Source organism: Maylandia zebra, linkage group LG19 (genome assembly GCF_041146795.1).
Source record: "Maylandia zebra isolate NMK-2024a linkage group LG19, Mzebra_GT3a, whole genome shotgun sequence".
Classification (NCBI taxonomy): Eukaryota; Metazoa; Chordata; class Actinopteri; order Cichliformes; family Cichlidae; genus Maylandia; species Maylandia zebra.
In genome coordinates, this window is record NC_135185.1 from 5751471 (window position 1) to 5770457 (window position 18987).

Genomic DNA, 18987 nt, shown 5'->3' on the forward strand with positions numbered 1-18987 from the left:
AAAGACAGGTGAAAAAAATCCACAAGATCTGACACGAGTGTGTGCGGCGTGCACAGACTGCCAACAGAAACAGCTTCAGCATCAGATTTGGGTGTGTGTTCATGTGCGCACAATCCACAAACATCAGGAAATAAAGCAGAGTAAACATATATTGGTCTATTAACAGTGGTTAAATAATCTGGCACTAAGGTTAAATTTACACTGGCACACAAGTGGCACATTTTATGACTTGGGAATGAGTACATGGTGCATCTATTTCCTTTTAGTTTGCTTTGTGTGACGGAAAATAAGCTGTTTGCAGTTTTGATGTTCCAAGTAACAGGCTGTTCTCTCAAGTCTTATGTGGTTAATGAGATCATAAAGCAAAGAAGACACACAAATGAGCCCTTAAGGGTTTATATGTACAAGAAGCTGAATAGTTTTAAAGGAAAATATCAACAGCCAACAGTTTCTCAACCTTGAAAACAGAGCGATTCTGGACTGATGCCAAAGCTCAATTTGTCTACATGAGAAGTTACAGCTAAGAACATGGATAAATCTGCAACGTGCAACAAACACATTTCTCTTTTTTTTGGTGTCTTACTGTTACACTGCTGACATACAGTGCTAAGTCATTTAATTAAGCTTTATTTATACAGTGCCAAATGACAACAACCGTTCCCTGAAGGTGCTTTATACTACTGTAAAGACCCTAAAACCTACAACAATACAAAGACTCCCTATGGGCAAGCAGTTGGCAACAGTGGGAAGGAAAAGCTCCCAGGTTCTGACAGGAGGAGCCAACACCCATGTACCATACACATCTACATTATTTTTAATGACCAGCAGGGGGCAATCTGCCTGGCTACACAACAACTTTACATCTGTCAAGAACTGCTTACTCTGTGACTTAAATAAACACTATGGGCTCAGGCAGTAGTTTAAAATTAATAATGAAAAAGGTAGTAAATTTTCACAATTCTGGGCATTTTTAAAAAGGAGGATTATCTAAGATATTTATGTCATTTTCACAGTTAAAAACGAGTTAGACTTTTCTTATCTCCAAATTTCTTTGTTACGGACAACAATGAAAACTCTTCACTCAAGGCTTCATCATGGGGGCTCACCAACCATCGGGTGATGTCACAGTGACCAGTGTTACCATTAGCATATTAGTAAAGCCAAGATCAGTAGCTTCAAGTGTGATAAACTTCAAGTGCTGAAATCAAGTATAAAAAACTAAGTTTCTGTTGTTGTAAAGTAATTTAATTTTGTGCATTTTAGCTTGTACAAACATATGGCTTAGGTATGGCTTGTTTAAGGCAGTCAGGCTGTTCCGATTCTAAATCTAACAGTCTGAGAAAAAGTTGCTAAAGCTCATTATATCAGATTAGATGTATTACTATGACTAAATTGTGAAATTTTCCTTTTTTCAAATTTTGCTGGTAGCCTTTGCAGAAGGGGTCTGTGCCACTGTTTACTGTATAAATTCAGCATTAGTTTAACCAGAGAAACAGAGAACAAGTTTAACAGTCGTTTTGGTAAAAGGCCACATACTGTTGATTGAATCCACAAACAGATAAGTACAAAGACTGTAGAAAATTCCTGCGTAAACAGGCACAGATTAAAACACCAAAGTGCACAGTAATAAAAGCAGAAAAAACACAATAGGGTGACAGAGAACAGCGTCCTTTTACGTCCTTGTACGACTAACAAATCTTACAGAAATGAACGTTGACTTGTTGGCCAAGTGCACCCTTATGAGTAAGTGGAGACGGTTTGTAGATGGCTTGTTCTGGATGTTACATCAAGGTGATAAAAAGAGATACAAATACTGTTTATCAAAAAAAACGCACACAGGCTGCCGGGCAGCCAGCCAGTGATGTCCTTATGAACAGCGATGGTAGTGCACATTCACAAGAAATATTTACGCACACAAAATATACATTCGATCAAAAAATTTTTTAAAGACTACAAAAATCTTGACAAGAGAAACTTTACCTCACAACAGCGCTTTCTGTTTTGTTTTTTTATGTTTTTTTTTTTTCCAATCTTTGGGTGATGAATATCCACTAAGGTTTAGCCTCAGTCAGTTCTGTCACTCTCAAGCTGTTTCCGTGACAACTCTATCAGGGATGACGTAGGTTGTTGGCTCCACCGATGGACCTGGACCTGCATCCCTATTATCCAGTGACAGGTGCTCCGCAGAAATGTAACTGTGAGGGAAATTATTACAGTTATTTTCCAGAGGAAGGGAATGATTTGCTATTCTTAAGCACTCTGGACATGGAATAAAGTCAAAGTTCATTTTGGGAAGTTTGAGTACTGTGCACAAGTCTTGAGATACCCCTCGTTTTTTTAGACTTTTGCTACAAAAAAATGGAAATAGAAATAGACACATGGAAAGTATAAGTTCAGTTCTAACAAGCTTGAAAATCAATAGTTGTTATGAGCAACTTTATTCCTCATTTGAGAATCACCTTTTTGTTTTAAAAATGCTATTTTATTCCTATCACACTGTTTTATCTTTGGCATTTTTTACAGTTTCAACTGCTCTTTGGATATAAATACACTATATTCCCAATAGTATTCACTCACCACTCAAAATCACTGAATTTAGGTGTTCTAATTACTTCCATGGCCACAGGTGTATAAAACCATGCTTAGGGGCATGCAGACTGTTTCTGCAAACATTTGTGAAAGAATGGGTCGTTCTCGGGAGCGCAGTGAATTCCAATGGTGAAATTTCCTCCCAACTAAATAATCCACAATCAACTGTTAGTGGTGTAATAATAATAATAATAAAAAAAGGAAGCTATTGGGAATGACAGCAACTCAGCCATTTGTGGTAGGCAGCCATGCAAAATCGGATGATCTGATATCCTCGTGTTGGTGTTGTTCCCAGACCATCATGAAAATGTTGTTCCAGGTTCAACATTGCAAGTGACCAATCACATTGTTGTGACGTTATTCCTTTGCGCGCCAAGCCATTCGTGCATTTATGAAATTCCAATGTTGCAAGGACAATATCAATTCTGCTTACTGTTTATTAAAGGGTTACGGTTAGGGTTAGGGTCAGGGTCCTTTGATCGGCGGACAGAGGCGGTTTCACGCAGCTTAAGTACAGTTTTTTGTTTTACGCCGGTTTTTCCCGAAGTCGCAAAAGTATGACGTCACAACATTCTGATTGGTCACTTGCAATGTTGATCCTGGAACAACATTTAGTATGATGATCTGGCCTTGGAAACTGCCAAGCAAAGACTCACAGCCTTGGCCAGCCGCTTGAGGAGGTACACCAGAGAGATAGAAGGCAGGAGAATAAACCAGCTGTTCTCCACAGAACCAGCAAAGGTGTACTCTCAGTGGCAAGGGAACAATAAGAGAACAGCACCACCAAGGCTGGAGACGGAGCAATACTGGAAGAGCATATGGGAGAAGGACGCAACCCATAACGGCAATGCTCAGTGGCTAGAGGATCTGAGGGCAGACCACAGCGACCTCCCTGAACAGGGTCCAGTAACCATCACAGTGGCAGATATCCAAGAAAGGGTCTCCAGTATGAAGAGTTGGACAGCACCAGGGCCCGACATGGTTCACGCCTACTGGCTGAAGAAGCTGACTGCACTCCACGAGCATCTGGCAGCACAAATGAACCAGCTGCTAGTTAACGAGAGACACCCGGAATGGCTAACTGAAGGCCGGACGGTCCTGATCCCCAAGGACCCCAAGAAGGGACCGGTCCCCTCCAACTACCGACCAATAACCTGCCTCAGTACTACATGGAAGCTCCTGTCAGGCATCATATCGGCTAAGATGAACAGGCACATGGGTCAATACATGAGCGGGACACAGAAAGGAATTGGCAAGAATACCAGAGGTGCAAAACACCAGCTACTGGTAGACAGAACAATCAGCCGAGACTGCAAGACCAGACTGACCAACCTGTGCACTGCCTGGATTGATTACAAGAAGGCCTATGACTCAATGCCCCACAGCTGGATACTGGAATGCCTAGAATTGTACAAGATCAATGGGACCCTAAGAGCCTTCATCAGGAACTCAATGGGGATGTGGCGTACAACACTAGAGGCCAACTCCAAGCCCATAGCACAAGTCACCATCAAGTGCGGGATCTACCAAGGAGATGCTCTGTCCCCACTGCTGTTCTGCATAGGCCTGAACCCCCTCAGTGAGATCATTAACAAGACTGGCTACGGATACCGACTACGGAACGGAGCAGTTGTCAGCCACCTCCTGTACATGGATGACATCAAGCTGTATGCCAAGAGTGAACGAGACATCGATTCACTGATCCACACTACCAGGCTATACAGCAATGACATTGGAATGTCGTTCGGACTGGAGAAGTGTAGTCGGATGGTAACAAAGAGAGGGAAGGTAGTCAGAACTGAGGGGATTGAACTACCAGAAGGCAACATTGCAGACATAGAGGACAGTTACAAGTACTTGGGGATCCCACAAGCGAATGGGAACCATGAAGAGGCCGCTAGAAAAGCTGCAACCACCAAGTACCTGCAGAGGGTCAAGCAAGTCCTGAGGAGTCAGCTGAATGGTAAGAACAAGATCCGGGCCATCAACACGTACGCCCTGCCCGTGATCAGGTACCCTGCTGGGGTAATAGGCTGGCCAAAGGAGGAGATAGAAGCCACTGACATAAAGACAAGAAAGCTCCTTACCATGCATGGAGGGTTTCACCCCAAATCCAGCACCCTGAGGCTGTACGCTAAGCGGAAGGAAGGGGGCCGGGGACTGGTGAGTGTCAGCACCACAGTCCAGGATGAGACAACGAACATCCAAGAATACATTGGGAAGATGGCCCCAACTGACCGAGTGCTCAGTGAATACCTCAGGCAGCAGAAACCCAAGAAAGAGGAGGGAGACGAGGAACCATCATGGAAGGACAGGCCCCTGCACGGTATGTACCACCGGCAGATAGAGGAGGTGGCTGATATCCAGAAATCCTACCAGTGGCTGGACAAAGCTGGACTGAAAGACAGCACAGAAGCACTAATCATGGCAGCACAAGAACAAGCTCTGAGCACAAGATCCATAGAGGCTGGGGTCTATCACACCAGGCAAGACCCCAGGTGCAGGCTGTGTAAAGATGCCCCAGAGACAATCCAGCACATAACAGCAGGGTGCAAGATGCTAGCAGGCAAGGCATACATGGAACGCCATAACCAAGTGGCCGGCATAGTGTACAGGAACATCTGTGCCGAGTATAACCTGGAAGTCCCGAGGTCAAAATGGGAGATGCCCCCAAGGGTGGTGGAGAATGACCGAGCTAAGATCCTGTGGGACTTCCAGATACAGACGGACAAAATGGTGGTGGCTAACCAACCGGACATAGTGGTGGTAGACAAACAGAAGAAGACGGCCGTAGTGATCGATGTAGCGGTTCCGAATGACAGCAATATCAGGAAGAAGGAACACGAGAAGCTGGAGAAATACCAAGGGCTCAGAGAAGAGCTCGAGAGGATGTGGAGGGTGAAGGTAACGGTGGTCCCCGTGGTAATCGGAGCACTAGGTGCGGTGACTCCCAAGCTAGGCGAGTGGCTCCAGCAGATCCCAGGAACAACATCGGAGATCTCTGTCCAGAAGAGCGCAGTCCTGGGAACAGCTAAGATACTGCGCAGGACCCTCAAGCTCCCAGGCCTCTGGTAGAGGACCCGAGCTTGAAGGATAAACCGCCCGCAGGGGCGTGCTGGGTGTTTTTTTTTTTTTATATATATACATATATACATATATATATACATATATATATATACACATATATATATATATTGTTATTATAACTTGTAGGCTTTTGTGTAACACTTGTGGGTCAAGCTGACTTGCCTTTCATTTTTCTTTTTCCTTCTGTCCATCATTACTGTGCTTCTTTCCTTTATTGCTGCATTTTTTCCTTTCTGTCTTCCTTCATCTCTTTCTCGACTTTTACCTTTTTCCTCATCTACCTTCCTTTTCTTCTCATTTGCCTCCTATCTTCCCTTTTTCTTGTCTTCTACTCATCCACCATCCCCCTGCCAGTAGCTTCTACCTACATTGTTTTGTTTTTTCCTTTTTCCTTCAGTTTATCCTCCCTTCTTATCCTCTGTTCCATCACCTTTCTTTGTTTCTAAACTTAACACGTCTGCTTTAAGTGCAGTAACAGAACTTACTCGTTGCTGTCCAAGTGAGACCCCGCTAAATTCTGTGATGGAGATGTAGACTGAAGGGTGAGCAGATGTCCGTCCAGGACCGGGACTTCCGCTGGAGGCACAGTGGTATTGTCAGCAGCTGTAGCCATCTGGTCCAGGCCTGGCTGCAGGTCAGATGGCGGTGGGGGGAACTGTTGCTGTTCAGAGTAAGTGTCAGAGCCAGGCGAGGATGATGATGTTTGACTGCTGCTGCTGGCTGTGTTGGCATCCAGCATCTCCAGGAGGAGGTCGTACACCAGCACCGCATTCTTCCTCTTCATGGAGGACAGGTGGTCGATGCCTTTGTTACTGTAATGAGAGGGAACGTGACCATGAGCCCAAAAGAAAAGAAGAAAGGGAATTAAACAACTAAGGACCAGATCGCTCAAAGAAATGAAAAGCAGTTAAACTGTTAATATCTCAAATGAAACCTGATGTATATGGAACTCCAAAGTGTTCAAAATAAAATAAATAAATAGGACACGATGAAATAATGGAACTAGAGATGGACCGATCCGATATTACGTATCGGTATCGGTCCGATACTGACCTAAATTACTGGATCGGATATCGGAGAAAAATAAAAAATGTAATCCAATCCATTAAATATCACGAAAGCACCTCACAAACTTGCAACACGCCGTAACTCACCTCAGAACGTTAGCACGTCGGAGCAGTATGCATCACGTGATAGAGCGGCTGTGGCATGCGGGACCTGTCAGTGGTCTGGATAGCATTTGGAGCTTCACTAGCAACCCGGCATTTCATCTCCGACAAAGTTATCCCCGAGAGAAGTAAAGCAAGTGTGTAAGTCCATCTCTGAATGTTTGTAAAGCATTCCTGCGTTAAGCTTAACAAACGACTGCCTCTTCTTGCTGCTACTTCAATCATGAAACTGCTTAATGATCAGCTGATCGGCTTTTCTGTCGCGAGTCCGTCTCTCTGGTTTGTTTTTGGCCCACTTTGCACCAGAAAGAGGAAACCAGTGGCTGAACAACAGCAGCACGTTTAAGCTTGATAAGCTGTTGTTAGAATTTATTTAATATTACTTCCTACTCAAGGATCTTTTTCTTCGTAGCTGACGGCTGGTAACTGTGCAGGGGCGGATCTAGCAAAGTTTAGCCAGGGGGGCCGATAGGGCATTAACAGGGAAAGGGGGCACAAAGACATACTTTTCTTTCTTATTCTCATTTAAAATGTCTAGCTTTTAATAAATAATTATCTGACACCCAAAGTTTTAATTTGATGTAAAATGAATAGAAGTCAATTACTGTATATAGTGACTATTAAGTCTAATATATATACCCTAGTAAGCTATAGTACTTTTTCCTTTGGGAAGGTACCATCTGTGCAGTCTGCAATTTTGTTGAAGAAAGATGTTGAATCTATTTAATATTTCTTGAAAAATAATTGATTTCTGTGCATTTTTTTTCACACTGCATCAAATTAAGGTTGATTACGTCGATTAAGCATCATGAGGTGGAGCGTGAGGGGTGGTTCCCCATTTTTTATTTATTTATTTTTGTTGTTGCTGGGAGTTGGAACCCTATTAGTTAGGTTGCTTAATATTTACGCTAAGTACTCTTTAAAATACCAGAATAGGGAGGATGGTGTAGGTTGAAGTTTATTAGATTGATCAGTATTGCTGAACTATGAAATATATTTTTTTGCATACAGGTATAACAGAATAGCTTTAGTGTAGTTGTTGTTTTAAACTTGAGTATGAACTTATACAAAATGCAGCAAGATATTTTTGTTGATTAAAAAACACTATATCGGATTCATATCGGTATCGGCAGATATCCAAATTTATGATATCGGAATCGGTATCGGACATAAAAAAGTGGTATCGTGCCATCTCTAAATGGAACACATTTTGAAAAAAAAGCTCATTATTGTGAAATATATTGCATTCTGCTATATAAATTTACTTATTATTGTGAAATATTATTTCATGGTCATTATTTATCACAATAACAGAGATTATTCCTGAGGCATTTTATTTATTCCCAACCAGTTTTATTCCAAAATGTCCTTTTTTCAAAGTCAGTCTTTATTTCAAAATCCCGTTTTTCCCAATGGCCTATTTATTTCATAATGCGACTTTTCAGCAGAATGACTTTGTCTGTCAATCAGTGTGAGTGGCCTTTGCACCTATTGGCTGATCGTTTACTATCGACTAGTTTTCCTGGATACCTGCTCCGCGGACGGCTGCTACAGGTAGCAAAAACGTGCTAGGTCAAAAGTCGGGGAGGATGGCTATGGGCTCCAAATGTGGTCATAAATATTTTGTACTTGTAAAAAAGATTTGTATGTGTAAAAAATATTTGTGTGTGCGTAAAAAAGATTTGCATGTGTAAAAAAGATTTGTGTGCGCGTAAAAAAGATTTGTGTGTGGACTTAGCCCAAAAAAACCCTGCAAGTTACAAGTACGAATTTTGACCCTATTTTTCTTCCTTTCATCTGATTGGTCAATGTCATGTCAATCACAAATGTAACAATCCAATCAGAGAACAGATGGGTTTGGCTGTCGGAGGGGCGCTTTTTTGAACTGCAGGTCTTTGAAGGGAATAAATGCCCGTTTTCATGCCAACCCAGCGTTTTCCTTCATCACCACGAAGGAAAACAGTCTGTGGTCGTCCGAGTTTGGTGATTTTTGTGTCACCGGTCTACGTGTTTAATATAGGGACTTCCCCAGCCTTTTCAACAGCGCTGCGGACCACGGGGTGGGGGCGGGCAGTGTTTTGGAAATGACAGTCTTCATTACAAAGCTTTCTTCGTTATGAATTAGCATACACGTTTTTATTGAACATTTGAAGAACCAGCAAAAAAAAAACAGAAACTCTTGTAGAGGACATAAAGTCAGAGATAGAAAAGACAAGGAGCAGGTGCATCTAGTACAGGTAGAGCTGCTGCAAAAACCCACAGAGCCCAGCAGCCAGCGAAACAAATTCTGGATCCTTTGCTTTTAGTTAGCAGTTAGCATTAGCAGCACATCCTGCGTCCCATGTGAATGGACTTTTATGCTGCGCACTGTGACTCACAGCAATGGTCCTGGGTCAGCCCTGACTTTGTGTTAAACTAATCCTAAAGTAATAATGGTATTTCTAACCACTGATATAGCACAACTTTATCCTTTCAACAGCTGCTGAAAGTTAGGGGACCTAACTGCTATCGGATATTTATATAGAGATCCTCCAGCTTCAAACTGTATCACCCTTCAAGGACCTGCAGTTCAAAAAAGCGCCCCTCCGACAGCCAAACCCATCTGTTCTCTGATTGGATTGTTACATTTGTGATTGACATGACATTGACCAATCAGATGAAAGGAAGGAAAATAGGGTCAAAATTCGTACTTGTAACTTGCAGGGTTTTTTTGGGCTAAGTCCACACACAAATCTTTTTTACACATACAAATCTTTTTTACGCACACACAAATTCTATTAAAACATTCAAATCTTTTTTACACATACAAATCTTTTTAACAAGTACAAAATATTTATGACCACATTTTGAGCCCATAGATGGCGGTCTGGTGTGAACTTCAGTCAATTCTGCTCATTTTAGGAGATCAGATAGAGAGGGATCATTTACCTGTAGATACTGTTTTGAGTCGTTTAGATGATGTTTCTGAAATGCTTGGGATTATAATTGCTCTTCAAGATGTTAGCATCGATGACAGCATTGTCGAAAGGAATGTCTGAAGTAAGTTTATGCTGTAATTTAACACCTGTGTGAGTCTGTACACAGCATTATTTAGATATTGACCTTAATTATGACGTTTGATATTGAAATATTATCGCTTACTTTTTTATTGTGAATGTCTAAAATAAGTGGGGCAGCTACGGCTAAAGCTATCGGCGCCATCTCGTTGTTGAGACACGTTTAGCCGGCGCAGTGTTAGCTGTTAGAGTGTGTTAACTCGGAGACTGGGGGCACTGGAACCTGTAGGAACCTTTTACACAGAGTAGACCCACCAGCTTTCCACAGTCTACTTACTTATCACATCTTGGTAGACAGCAGGGTCATTAGTGCTTTAAATAGTACATAGTTGAATGTTTCATTGCTGTTTGCAGCTAATTGTTCTCTGATAACACATAACAAAGTTGATGTTAAATAGCAAGTTTATTGAAATGGTTTTGTCTATTACAGCAGCATTTTAAATATCATACTTTCTCTGGTGTCTTCAGTAAAGCTAAAACAAGAATACATTGTTTTGTTGAGACTTGCTGTTATACTAAAAAAAAAAAAATTATGTGCAGAAAATCTGATAGGTATTCTTCTATTGGGAATGAGGACTTGGATGCAAAAGTGCTGGACATTCAGCGTCATTACCCAAATGCCGGCTGCAGAATGATGATGGGACATCTACGATCCAGAGGCATACACATTCAAAGTAAGCTGATATTGTTTGAATATCCAAACACCCAGAAAGCATGTGTCAGTGTAGCCATGATGTGATATTATAATGTACGCATCAAAAATGACTAGGCATGTTCGTATCACTGTTATGCAGTTATGTTCTTGTTTGAACCAGTTTGTACACGATTCTCTCTCCTCAGTAAATCTGTACAGCACCTGGATACTTACCTGAAGCAATGAAGATCTGTCTCATAAGCATTACAGTGTTTACAATACAGTCTTTTTGTAGTTGGTAGTACTAAGACATGATCTGTTTGTTAATCAGGATTTCGACTGATGGATTCAATGAGACGAGTCAATCCAGAAGGGGTCATGATGCCACGGTTATCTATTTAGACTGCAAGGCATCGTCAGTACAGTGTACCAGCACTAAATCACCTTTGGCATATCGATGGAAATCATAAACTAATTTGGTCAGTGCTTGCATCACCTTTTCCCAATTCCATTGAAGTAACAGGATGCATGTATAAAATTGTAAAATGAAGCCTTGAATTTGTAAATGTCATCTTAAATGCTGTCATATAAGGCCATTTACAGGATTTGCTATAGTCATGTCTGAGGCTTTACATTATGCATGTGATTCCTTGCACTACAGATCTTTCTGTAAAGTGTTTAAGTTTCCCTTCTATTATTTCTTTTACATTCCTGTTATAACATGTTGTCACTTTATATGGAACTGAAATATTGGTCTTGCTTGTATGTAACTGGGGACATGACAATGTTTTTTCTTGTTTTGTTTTTTTTAATTCTGCCTTGTCAGATGGAGATTTGTTGTCCATGGTGGGATAGATGGTTTTTCGAGGTTAATTGTCTACCTTAAAGCTGCCACCAACAACAAAGTTACAACAGTTTTTGATGGTTTCTTGTCAGCAATCAGACAATATGGCATACCGTCCGGTAAGAGGTGTTTAACAAATACAGTATGCCAAAAAACTCTGTATTGGACAGTAGTTATATTCAGATTGTTACTCTCACTGACTCGGATCAAAACTTCTCTACTTTTTTTCCAGGTCAGACAAAGGAGGGGAAAATGTGAAGGTTGCACATTTCATGGTGCAGACAATGGGGGAGAACAGGAACTCTCACACCAGCAGTAAGGACAAGTAAATTGATGGCCTGTCTTACATTGTTTTCACACATGCAACTGTAATAAAACAAATGGTTTCTGAACATAATTGACTGGTTTCACAGCACATTAACACTACACTAATAATTGACTTGGAAGGCTGTTGACGTAGGAATGCCTGAAAAACCATAAATGAACAACTTCCCTCACTGTGTCTTATAGCATTGAGCGCCTGTGGAGGGATGTATATGAAAACGTCCTTGACCTTTTCTACACAATCTTCACCCAGCTGGAGATTCAAGGACTGCTCAACCCTGGTGAAGAAATTGACTTGTTTGCACTGCACAGATGCTTTTTGCATCACATTCAACATCATCTTCAGTCATTCCAGGAAGCATGGAATCAGCACGGACTCAGAACAGCAAACAACCATTCACCTCTGCAACTCTGGTTGCTGCACAGAAAGGAGGGACAAGATTTGTCACAGGTACATGACTATTTGATCCGTATTTGTTCTTCTATGTAAAACTCTACTATCTGTAGTTGAGATGAGTTTATTTCTACTGTTCGAGTTGGTGTACCAAATATTTCTCCTGTAAGTGAAAATGTCTTTCAAGCCATTCTCTCCTTTTATTCAATCTGTCAGGTATAGATGGCAATACTTTAAACAAAGTTAAATTTGTTATACCTGAAGAGAACCAATCCTGACCTAGAATGGGTGAATGAATAATTATGCCTAAGAAACTCACATAGGCCCTGACAGACTCAATAAGTCCATCTAGGAACAGCTGCAGGAATCACCTCTTCAGTTTAGATTTAAAACATGTGCATGGTCTTTCAGGTTGATGAGGATTATGGTGTGGACTGGACAGGACCACATAATCACCGCCCATCAAATGAGATCACCATTCCTGAGATTCAGCTCCCACGTGCACTGAGTGAACGAGAGCTTGCTGTGCTACCAAACAACAGGGTTTCACTCAGTCAAGCTTTGGATACCTACTGTGAAACTGTTCAGTCACTCAAACTTATGTTTGATACCACACCTTAACTCTTCAAAGTAAGCAGGTGCAATATGTTCACACCCCTTTTTTAAGTTTCTACATCTATGGCTTTGTAGCTAATACTGACTCAAAACAGCATAACCGATTTCATTTTCAACAAAACAGTGAGTGGCTATAAAACAGGATTTGTTTTACACAGCTGTCACTTTAATAATAATAATAAAAATAAGTGACAATAAAATAAGTGATTTGATTTGATATTCATTTCTTGGATGTACAGTACATGTCAACTCTGAGCAGATTTAATACAATGCACACGGTAAAGTAGTATAACATCTTAATGCAAATAAGTTTTCCAGTAGCGAGAATAAAATAAACATACTGTGTAATTTATAATATAATATATATTATAAATATATAATAATATAATTTTGTTTTCTGAACTCTTTTTAATATAAACTGACAAAAAGCAATAAATGCTCACCTGTACTGTGTATTTTACACTGTCAAGTGTATTAAAGGAACTAGAACTCACTAGATTGTCCGTTTCTTTGAACACCGAGTACAGTAATGTGATGCAAGAAAGAAAAATGGTCTAATCTTACCATGTGGTTATGGAATCAATCCTAAACCAGACCAAAACCTGAGTCAGTAGAGTTGAGACACACCTGAATGTCCATTAGAAATGACTCATAGGTACAGTAGTGTGCAGGAAGACGTAGTACTTCAAAACAGGTGGAAGACTACTGTTGACCACTTCCACAGTCATTTCTCTCGGCAAGACTTCCCATCCTGTCCAAAACTTGATGAGGGCTTTTCGTTGTGCACAAGACGCTGCAACAGAAGATTGTTTTAAACTATAATGACATCCTATATTCATTATTTTGAGTCTTTTATGGAGAAATACCATAAAAGATGAACAATTACATAAAGAGCACAAGACATTTTTGCCCCACTCAAATTGCTGTTGTAGCTGTCATAGATAATTTTTTTGGTAACAAAGCTAAAAGTAGTTATATACAATTATAATGCAACTGATAATGCCACCACTCTGTTTTTTATGTATTGCATGGAGGCAGTATGGAGCAAATAAGAAAACTAAATTATACTATAGTGTACTTTGTTAATGACCCGAGATCACTGGACTGTATGTAATTTACCAAAGTATAATCAGAGAAAACCAATAGCAAAATACCTATCGCAGCAGACTTACCATTTTCAATGAAGGACCAAAGGTAGCCTGCCACTCTGCATTTATCCTCAAGAGAGCATTCCTCTTCCTCCTCATCTTCATCTTCTGTGGCAGGCCACACTATCCTTTCTAGAATAGACTGCATAAAATAGTTCACCTTGGTTAATTTTTTCTCTGAAATGCAACAAGATAAAATAAGCTTAATTTATCATTTTATATCTTTACTTATCTTGTAGTCTTAAGAGCGTCAGCAACATTAGGTGTATTTTTATTAAATGTAACCCAGCTGTTCGACTAGCCCAAGCATACAAAATAGTATATTGATGTTTTGTGTCAACAATTAATGTTCATCCTTCATAAATTAACCAAATACCTTTACTGTTCAGATGTTAAAAGATGTGACCTGACTTTACCTCAACAGGGAGCAGTCTCTGAGTCCCTTGGTAAGAAAAGAGGAATGATGTCTGATCTTTCTGTCAGAAGCGGCCATACCATGGTCTCCTGAAGCCCTTTCCTCAGCTGCTTGACTTGACGGCTTGTTCGTGTTATGACCTACAACAGTGAGACCAAACCAAAACTGAAGTGTGAGTCCGTAAAGTAAAAAACACTTTAAATGTTAAATACTTAAAGAACATCCACTGTACTGATAAAGCATTTCAAATTGCAGGACTTATACCAGACACACACGGTCCACCATGAATGAATGAATGTCCCATTATTCTTCCTAAGATCAAACATAATAAATTCACTAAGCCTAACATTGCATGGGGGTAAAGACAAACAGTTTTGTAACTGTATTCAATCTATTTTTCATCTTTATGGTTACAGTTAGGATAATGTAACACAAGTAATAATTTTTCCTTTAGTGCTGCACATGTATTATTTTAAATTACTATTCCTCTTATTTCTGTACATAACTTTCTTACCTGCCACCAAAAACATGTCACTCTCAAGCAAGGTCTGAGAAGTGGATGGAGTCAAGTGTTCTGGCTCACCGTCAAACAGTCTTGTAAGATCTGTGTTCCTTGAAAAGAGTACATCTAGGTTATGGTGAGTATGAGAAATCCAGGCAGTAATTTTAACACAATTAACTCATTTACATAACAAATACATTTTCTTTACATGATGAAATATTCTCTTATTTAATCCACTATACATGTGCCCAGTCTAGTTTCATACATACCAAAATTCAAATGCAAACCAGACTGTACTAGAGAAACTGCCTTTGAGAAGAAGAATCTCTTCACCCCTTCTCCAACAGCAACATCCCCTAAAAGGAAGAAGAACAAAAAAACTTGTGAAGTTTCGGATTAGTCAGTCACTGGATTTCTAATGTTTTCACAATACAGAAAAAATACCTTCCAGTTTGCAGCTGACAGGGCCCGCCCACTCTACCTTTGGAGTTTTGTAGAGGGAGATAAGTGATCTCTGTTGATCCACAATACTTTCCCGCAAGTCCATTTGCAGGACTACTGCCTTTCTGGTCTCATACTTTGAAAGTAACTCGGACTTATAGAGCCAGGCTGCTCTGGTTGCATCTTGTTCACATTTCCACTCTGAAAGGTACACATTTGCATGGATCACATGAATCAAAGGAAATAAAATATATGTATTTTTTGCCATTTATCTGGTATCTTCCTAACTTAATTCCTGTGACTACCTGGTTTTTCCCCTAGAAGTGACTTTTCTTCATCTTGATGAGATGCATCTTCCTGCACTACCACCATATCACCTGACGATTGCTCTGCTCTTGCTGAGGTTATGGTGGATTCCAAGATGATACTATCTGGTTCCTCTACCCCGCAGGACAGATTCCAGGCATCACTGTTGCTACAGGATGGGACCTCTGTATTATAGAAAACATTCTAAAAGCTTAGATTAATTGCTACTTAATTTGCAAGTATTATACCCGCTTACAAAATCACTACATTGAACTAGAATTGCTTTATTTTCATTCACATAGATTACTTGACTTCCATATTAGCAGAGAAAATAAGACACTTTAAAACGTCATGATTTAACTATTACCCGCAACAATGTAAACAGTGATACAGACATTAACCCAGAAGACGATTATCTTCTCTTACCTAATTTATTAAGTTCTTTGCTATGATAAAAACAGTATAAAAAAATTTGTGACTGAACTAATTAAAAAGCTCATTTTTGGCAGACAGACTAACCAAGCAGTAATAACATCGTTACTTACCCTGAACAGTGTTTCGTGGAGTGGAGCTAGCTGTGATAGCGTTAGCGTTTGCTAACGTTAACATTGTGCTGTTTTGATGAGAACTTGGACCAGGGACCGCTTCATCTCCAGTACGCTGCTGCAACACTCTCTCAGACTGAGGTGAAGTCGTACAATCTAAGCGGTTAGCAACTTCTCTGAGTAACTCAGAAACGGACTTGTCTCCTGCAGCCATGCCCTTCACAAGCACCTAAACGTTATTCGCGCCCAGTGTTTTACACTTGTTGGTGCCTTTACTTTATTTCGAGCCACTGCCGCCGTCTGCGTAGGAGACGCACTGCAGCATTAGGCTTAAATCGACACTTCATGTACTATCCAATTGTTCAGTCTGACGTCACTAGCCGTGTCCGAAAAACCCAGCACAGCATGCTAAGCCTCCCAGCAGACGCCTTTAACAGCCCCACTTCGCCAAAAAAACACACTTACGACCTAAACTCCGCTGCAGGTCCATATATCAAATGATCACTATGGCATTACTGAGAGTTGAAAAACTGTCTAAAGTCTTTCATCTTTAATAAAATGATCAGCGTTCTGTTCTACCAGGTGTAACAATTGAGTTTAACTAACAGGCATCCATGAAAACGGAATTTATGACATTTAACGGAGTTAGAAGTTAGCAGGGAGTTAGCTCGCTAGCTTCTATCTAAATACAATATAGCATGTCCTGACTGCGGGGTTTTGGAAACAAATTAAAACGTACAGCTCTGTTATCACTTCCAACATAAATGAAGACAGAAAACTAAACAGCAGTGACGTTTGTAGGGTTACTGAAGTTTGGCTAGCTGGTATATAATGGAGAAGGGTCTGGCTGCAGCCACTGCTCTTGTGGGATATAATGATGTGCTACGTGACCGCTACGACACAGCTATGTAGTTGTACATAGCTGCATAATATAAACAAGCTAACTTTTTTTCCCACTCGATAAAAGTTAACGTGAGTGTTCTCGGTGGTCAGGAACAAATGTAATCGCATGGCAGGATGCTGTAAAAGGACCAAACTTCAGCCAGGAGAACAACTGCGATAATCCATCCACAATACGAGGTTAGTCATTCATATACTGCTGCATGGGATGGGCTGTAGCTACATCCTAAGGTTTTAAAAACTGAGCTTAAATCAGTGTTGCCAACTCCTCAGTAAGGAAAATCGCTATTGGTTGTCCTAAAAGTCGCTAGAAGTCGCTAAATGACGTCATCGCCTAATTTGCATAATTGGTCATGCTAATCCAATTGTAACCTATGTTGTTGGAGAGAGAAATAACATCGTGGAAGAGACATAAAGTGAGTAAAAACGTCCTAAATGCATTTAGAGTTTATTTAGAACTACAAATTAAATTTCTTTTAGCAATTATTGGTTTTTTTAATGTCACAATTCCAACCCTGCTCCTTTACCCGGGCTTGGACCAGTAAAAGTGACCCAAAATTGGCACTCTGGTGGAGTTACTTTGTGTGTGTGTTTATAAGTAGTTTTAAACCTTGTGATGGACAAAACAGCATAAGAGTAAAAGAAGAACTGACTGCATTACAGCACCCGCTGCTTGTTGAGAGTAAAAGCGATACGCGCTTTCATGTCTTTTTTTAGCGACTTATTTTAGAAAAAAAGTCGCTAAGGGGTCTGAAAACTCGCTAAATATAGCGACAAAGTCGCTAAGTTGGCAACACTGGCTTAAATAAATGATTAGCGGTAATAAAAGCCAAGGGAGGTCAACAGTGATCACTGACTGTTTTAGAAGCTTTTTGAGATAGGGTAAGTGACGGGTAAGGTAAGCGACCCATGTTGTAGGTGACGTCAGATGCCGGAGATTTGGCGGAAAAAAAGCGAATGGTAGCATAGAGTTTAATAAAGTTTTTTTCAAGCTTCAGTATTACCAAATATACTAATCAACTGTCATATAACTAACAACATCTGTCCTATCATCTCTAACACCCTGGAGGACAACGGGGAGAGTTTAGACGCTCTCCAAGGTTACATCGACCGCTGTTTTCAAGATTTAGTAATGAAGAAGGCCCAGAGTGCATCTTCCCCGGCCAAAATTGAGACACCGTCATCGAAGAGATGTCGCCCATCAGACTCTCCCGGTACAACATCGCCTGCCGGCAAAGACATCGCAGACATCCTGGAGTCAATCGACAAGCGATTGTCCAGTTTCGATGCGAGGCTGTCCCTGGTGGAGATTTTACACCGGGAATTTAAATCTCTGAGAGAATCCCTGGAATTCAGCCAGCAGCAGGTGGAAACGCTTGCCGCTGAAAATGCCACGCTACGGGAGTCGGTCAAATCTCTCACTGATAACGTGACCCAGCTAAACATTGAAAATAAAAAAATAAAAGAGTCCGTTATCGATCTACAAGCCTGTAGCATGAGAGATAATCTTGTGTTTTCTGGTATTCCAGAATCTGCCGGAGAGGACGCGGAGGCAACGGTGAAAAGCTTCATTAAAATCCACCTGAAGCTGCCGGAGGACACCGTAAAGAACATCGACTTCGATAGAGTGCATTGCTTGGGGGGCGTGAGGTCGCGGACCGGGAGACCACGACCTATTGTGGCCAAATTCGGTCAATTCAAACAGAAGGAACAGGTGAAGAGTCGCGGCAGAGAGCTGAAAGGAACGGACTTCAGCGTGAACGACCAGTTCCCCAAAGAGATCCTGGAACGATGCAAGGTCCTGTTCCCAGTTCGACGTAGCTTCATCCAGAAAGGCTCCCATGCTGTCATTGCCGTGGACCGGCTCTACGTGGACGGACAGCTCTACCACGACCCCGGCACCACACCGTGGTTATATTGACTGCACTCCAGATAAGAACCCGCTACACTCTTTTCTTATTCATTCACACTTTCTCCTTTAACATGGGTTTAACCTAGTAATATCAATATGATGTCAT

General features: G+C 40.9%; 2 protein-coding genes across 6 annotated transcripts in view; both read right to left on the reverse strand.

Annotated features, from left to right (window-relative positions):
• Window positions 1-58: 58 nt before the first annotated feature.
• Window positions 59-18987, reverse strand: part of esr2b (estrogen receptor 2b) — a 73153-nt gene continuing 54224 nt past the window's right edge. For 4 of the 5 annotated variants that reach the window (XM_004554687.4, XM_004554686.4, XM_004554688.4 and 1 more), the window contains exons 9-10: window positions 6162-6488; window positions 59-2195 (exon numbers count right to left, since the gene is read on the reverse strand). In XM_004554687.4, coding sequence (XP_004554744.1) covers window positions 2084-2195; window positions 6162-6488 — 439 coding nt within the window. In that variant the 3' untranslated portion in view covers window positions 59-2083. Of the gene's footprint in view, window positions 2196-6161; window positions 6489-15627; window positions 15710-18987 lie in introns of those variants that run through there. The other variant, XM_076877466.1, reaches the window with a different exon arrangement.
• LOC101482043 (uncharacterized) lies at window positions 12932-15648 on the reverse strand. Its single transcript, XM_076877468.1, has 8 exons — window positions 15524-15648; window positions 15222-15419; window positions 15047-15133; window positions 14790-14879; window positions 14540-14587; window positions 14277-14415; window positions 13885-14037; window positions 12932-13505 (listed from the first exon to the last, which is right to left on the reverse strand). The coding sequence occupies exons 1-7, from the start codon at window positions 15588-15590 to the stop codon at window positions 13962-13964; spliced, it is 705 nt and encodes a 234-aa protein (XP_076733583.1). The 5' UTR covers window positions 15591-15648; the 3' UTR covers window positions 12932-13505; window positions 13885-13961.

What these genes read in the sequence shown, in the direction of transcription:
- LOC101482043 (XM_076877468.1), bottom strand. Translation starts at nt 15,590, where the DNA reads ATGGTGGTAGTGCAGGAAGATGCATCTCATCAAGATGAAGAAAAGTCA. An exon ending in TGGTTTGCATTTGAATTTTG is followed by an intron (nt 14,880 to 15,046) that starts GTATGTATGAAA and finishes CAAGGAACACAG; the next exon opens with ATCTTACAAGACTGTTTGAC. An exon ending in TGACATGTTTTTGGTGGCAG is followed by an intron (nt 14,588 to 14,789) that starts GTAAGAAAGTTA and finishes GTTTGATCTTAG; the next exon opens with GAAGAATAATGGGACATTCA.